The sequence below is a fragment of the Centruroides sculpturatus genome, unplaced genomic scaffold (genome assembly GCF_000671375.1).
Source record: "Centruroides sculpturatus isolate CEXI.00-Female unplaced genomic scaffold, Cexi_2.0 scaffold2540, whole genome shotgun sequence".
Classification (NCBI taxonomy): Eukaryota; Metazoa; Arthropoda; class Arachnida; order Scorpiones; family Buthidae; genus Centruroides; species Centruroides sculpturatus.
Genome location: NW_019386756.1, coordinates 22,230 through 24,803, shown reverse-complemented (window position 1 = coordinate 24,803; position 2,574 = coordinate 22,230). Strand labels below are relative to the sequence as shown.

Below are 2,574 nucleotides of genomic sequence, written 5' to 3'. Positions count from 1 at the left end.
ATTCCGCGAAGCAGAATTTGTTTGAAGAAAACGTGAGCGTAATACAGTATAGTAAATTCTCGCTAATCCAGCCATTTCTTATACAAATGGGTAACGGATTACTGAGAGAATAGAGACATAAAGCCTGCCTAAAGGATTCAATTTTGTTGTTTATTAAAAGTGTCTCGATGTCAGTTCAAACGAAAACTGTCGCTTTATCGAAGATCTGAGAACCCTCCTTCTCGAATTTTTATAATACAAACCCAATTTCAATAAAATTATTTGATTTTCTGTCTCTCAAATACTCTCAATTCCATCACCTTTCAATATTAAAATATTCCGTGTTATTTCAAAGTTCTTGAGTAGCAAAAATTTATGCGAGGGCACCATACTTTATCATTCTCAATATTATGGCAGGAAAACAAGTAACATTGTTATATGCTCCATCAGAATGTTTGCTTGACATTTAGAATCATTCTAGGAAATTAAATTAATTAAATAATTTTATAAATTTATTTATAAAATATCAGAAATTATGAGTGCTTTTCCGTATAAATAATTTTCAATTCGAAAATTAAAAATGTCTTTAGCTGCGGTAATGAATCAATTTTACATATTTATCCATTTTTATAAAAGAAACAAAAATAACTTTTGTCACGAACGAAAAAAATTCTTATTTATTTTTTTAGTAATTGCTAAAATATTATTATCATTGAATTTTATCTTCCTTTACATCAACTTTTGCTTTGAATAATCATGCAACTCGTTGCAATAAAAGAGTAAAGAGCATTGCCCACTCCTTCGATTGTACTAATTTTAATCTTGAATATTGAATTTAAGTCGATTCCCTGAAGATGAATCCATATTTAGAACCTTCTATTTTATTTACAATTGTAATGGCCGTGTTAGTGATAAATGCATGCTCCCCATTCCTTACAGTAAGTATGAATGCATTTGAAGTGTTTGCAATGTCGCTTTTTATATTATCATTTTAAATTACTTTTTTAATATTGAACTACATTTTAAGTGATGATAACAATGCATTTTTCAGGTTGTATCTACCGTGCTGTTTTCTATACTAAACATAATCATATTTTTACTATTCGACTACATTTCGTCAACGTATGATGAGTTAGCTCCTCTGAAGTTATTTCTGGAGATCTCATTAAGTAATTCTTTGTTATGGATCATGGAATTAATTCTATTTATGGAGTAAGAATCAACTCTATATTTTGATTCTTAGCGGTTATTTTTGGGTATTATAATAATTAATTTTTGGACTTTTTAATTGTAGAAATCGATACTTTCTGCTAGACAAAAGGAATTTCGGTTGCTGTAATTCCGTCCACCTCATGCTGCTTTTTATACAAGTTAACGTCTTCGCATTCGTTTTATACTGGTCATCGAATATTATTGAAGATTTAACACTTCCAAAAGCATAAATTGAATGTAAATGGAAACTTTTTCTTTGGCAGAAGTACTAAAGAGTGTCGACAGCCTAACGATTTGAGTAATTTTTAATAGTAAAACTAAATGAGATTTTTTTTAGTGTTTTAATGGATTTTTAAGCTTTCCAATCTTACAACTTTATAAAGATGTTTTTACCTGTAAAGATGCTAAAGTAGCTTCTAGATTCACTTTTATTTGTACGAATAGCAAATAGGCTAAATGTGGAATCTTTAAGTAAACTTGTACTTTTTCATAACTTTGCGAGAAACGAGTCCATTAAACTGATACAAAATCAATTTATCCTTTCTTTTTTTAAAAACTGGAATATTAATACCAATATGTAATGATTTTAAATCATGGTTTGAATAAAGATTTATAAGAATTTTCTGAAAGTCAAATTATAATTTCTCAAACGAGCAATTATTTATTGTCACGATGTCACAATGTCTGGCTGCAATTTTTAATCATATTTTTAATTTATTTAATTTAAAATATATGCTCTCCACCTCAAATTAGTAGTGTCTTGCTCCTCTACATCATACTTTTCTTTTTAATAGTCGTGCCGATCATCTATTGTTAACTGCTTTCAGGGAAAAAGTTTTGAATTTAAAATACGTGACTTCGGTTTGCATCGAAAGTTGTTATATAGTTAACAGGGACTTCTTGTCCCTACGGCTTTCATATCTGGTCTCGTCTTTCATCTAACTCCGTTCTCGACATTAATGTAATACGGACGGATGACAGTAAGAACTTATAGGTCTAATTTTTTTTCAAATTGCAGCCAAATTACAACAGTTTATTGAAGCCCTTCGTTTCTTCGGATGCCTACAATTTGCTTACTATTTAAGATACTTTAACTATGTCAATATGGCCTGTGTGTTACCCTCTTATTATATAAATACTACATCATAACTAAAATCTTGTGTTAGTTGGTGAAAAATATATAAATAGGATTGAACTGTACTTACTTTAAACAAAATTGTTCGCAAAATGGGAATAATGACATTTGAATACTGGTTTAAAGCCCACTCTTCCTATGATGAACAAAACTGAGTCACATTAGATTTCTTTTACACAATGTAATTATGTTGTGCAATAATGTGAAAAATAAATTGATATAAATTATAAGTGAAAATATTTATTCAG

General features: G+C 29.1%; 1 protein-coding gene across 1 annotated transcript; it reads left to right on the top strand.

The window, feature by feature from the left end:
- Nucleotides 1-756: 756 nt before the first annotated feature.
- Nucleotides 757-1,739, top strand: LOC111615727. Its single transcript, XM_023357159.1, has 3 exons — nucleotides 757-917; nucleotides 1,031-1,191; nucleotides 1,274-1,739. Exons 1-3 carry the CDS (start codon nucleotides 834-836, stop codon nucleotides 1,419-1,421), a joined length of 393 nt encoding a protein of 130 aa, XP_023212927.1. The 5' UTR covers nucleotides 757-833; the 3' UTR covers nucleotides 1,422-1,739.
- Nucleotides 1,740-2,574: the final 835 nt, after the last annotated feature.

Bases quoted from the DNA above. Each gene is read 5' to 3' on its own strand.
- LOC111615727 (XM_023357159.1), top strand. From the start codon at position 834: ATGAATCCATATTTAGAACCTTCTATTTTATTTACAATTGTAATGGCC. The intron at 918-1,030 runs GTAAGTATGAAT...TGCATTTTTCAG, and splicing joins CATGCTCCCCATTCCTTACA to GTTGTATCTACCGTGCTGTT. The intron at 1,192-1,273 runs GTAAGAATCAAC...TTTTAATTGTAG, and splicing joins GAATTAATTCTATTTATGGA to AAATCGATACTTTCTGCTAG.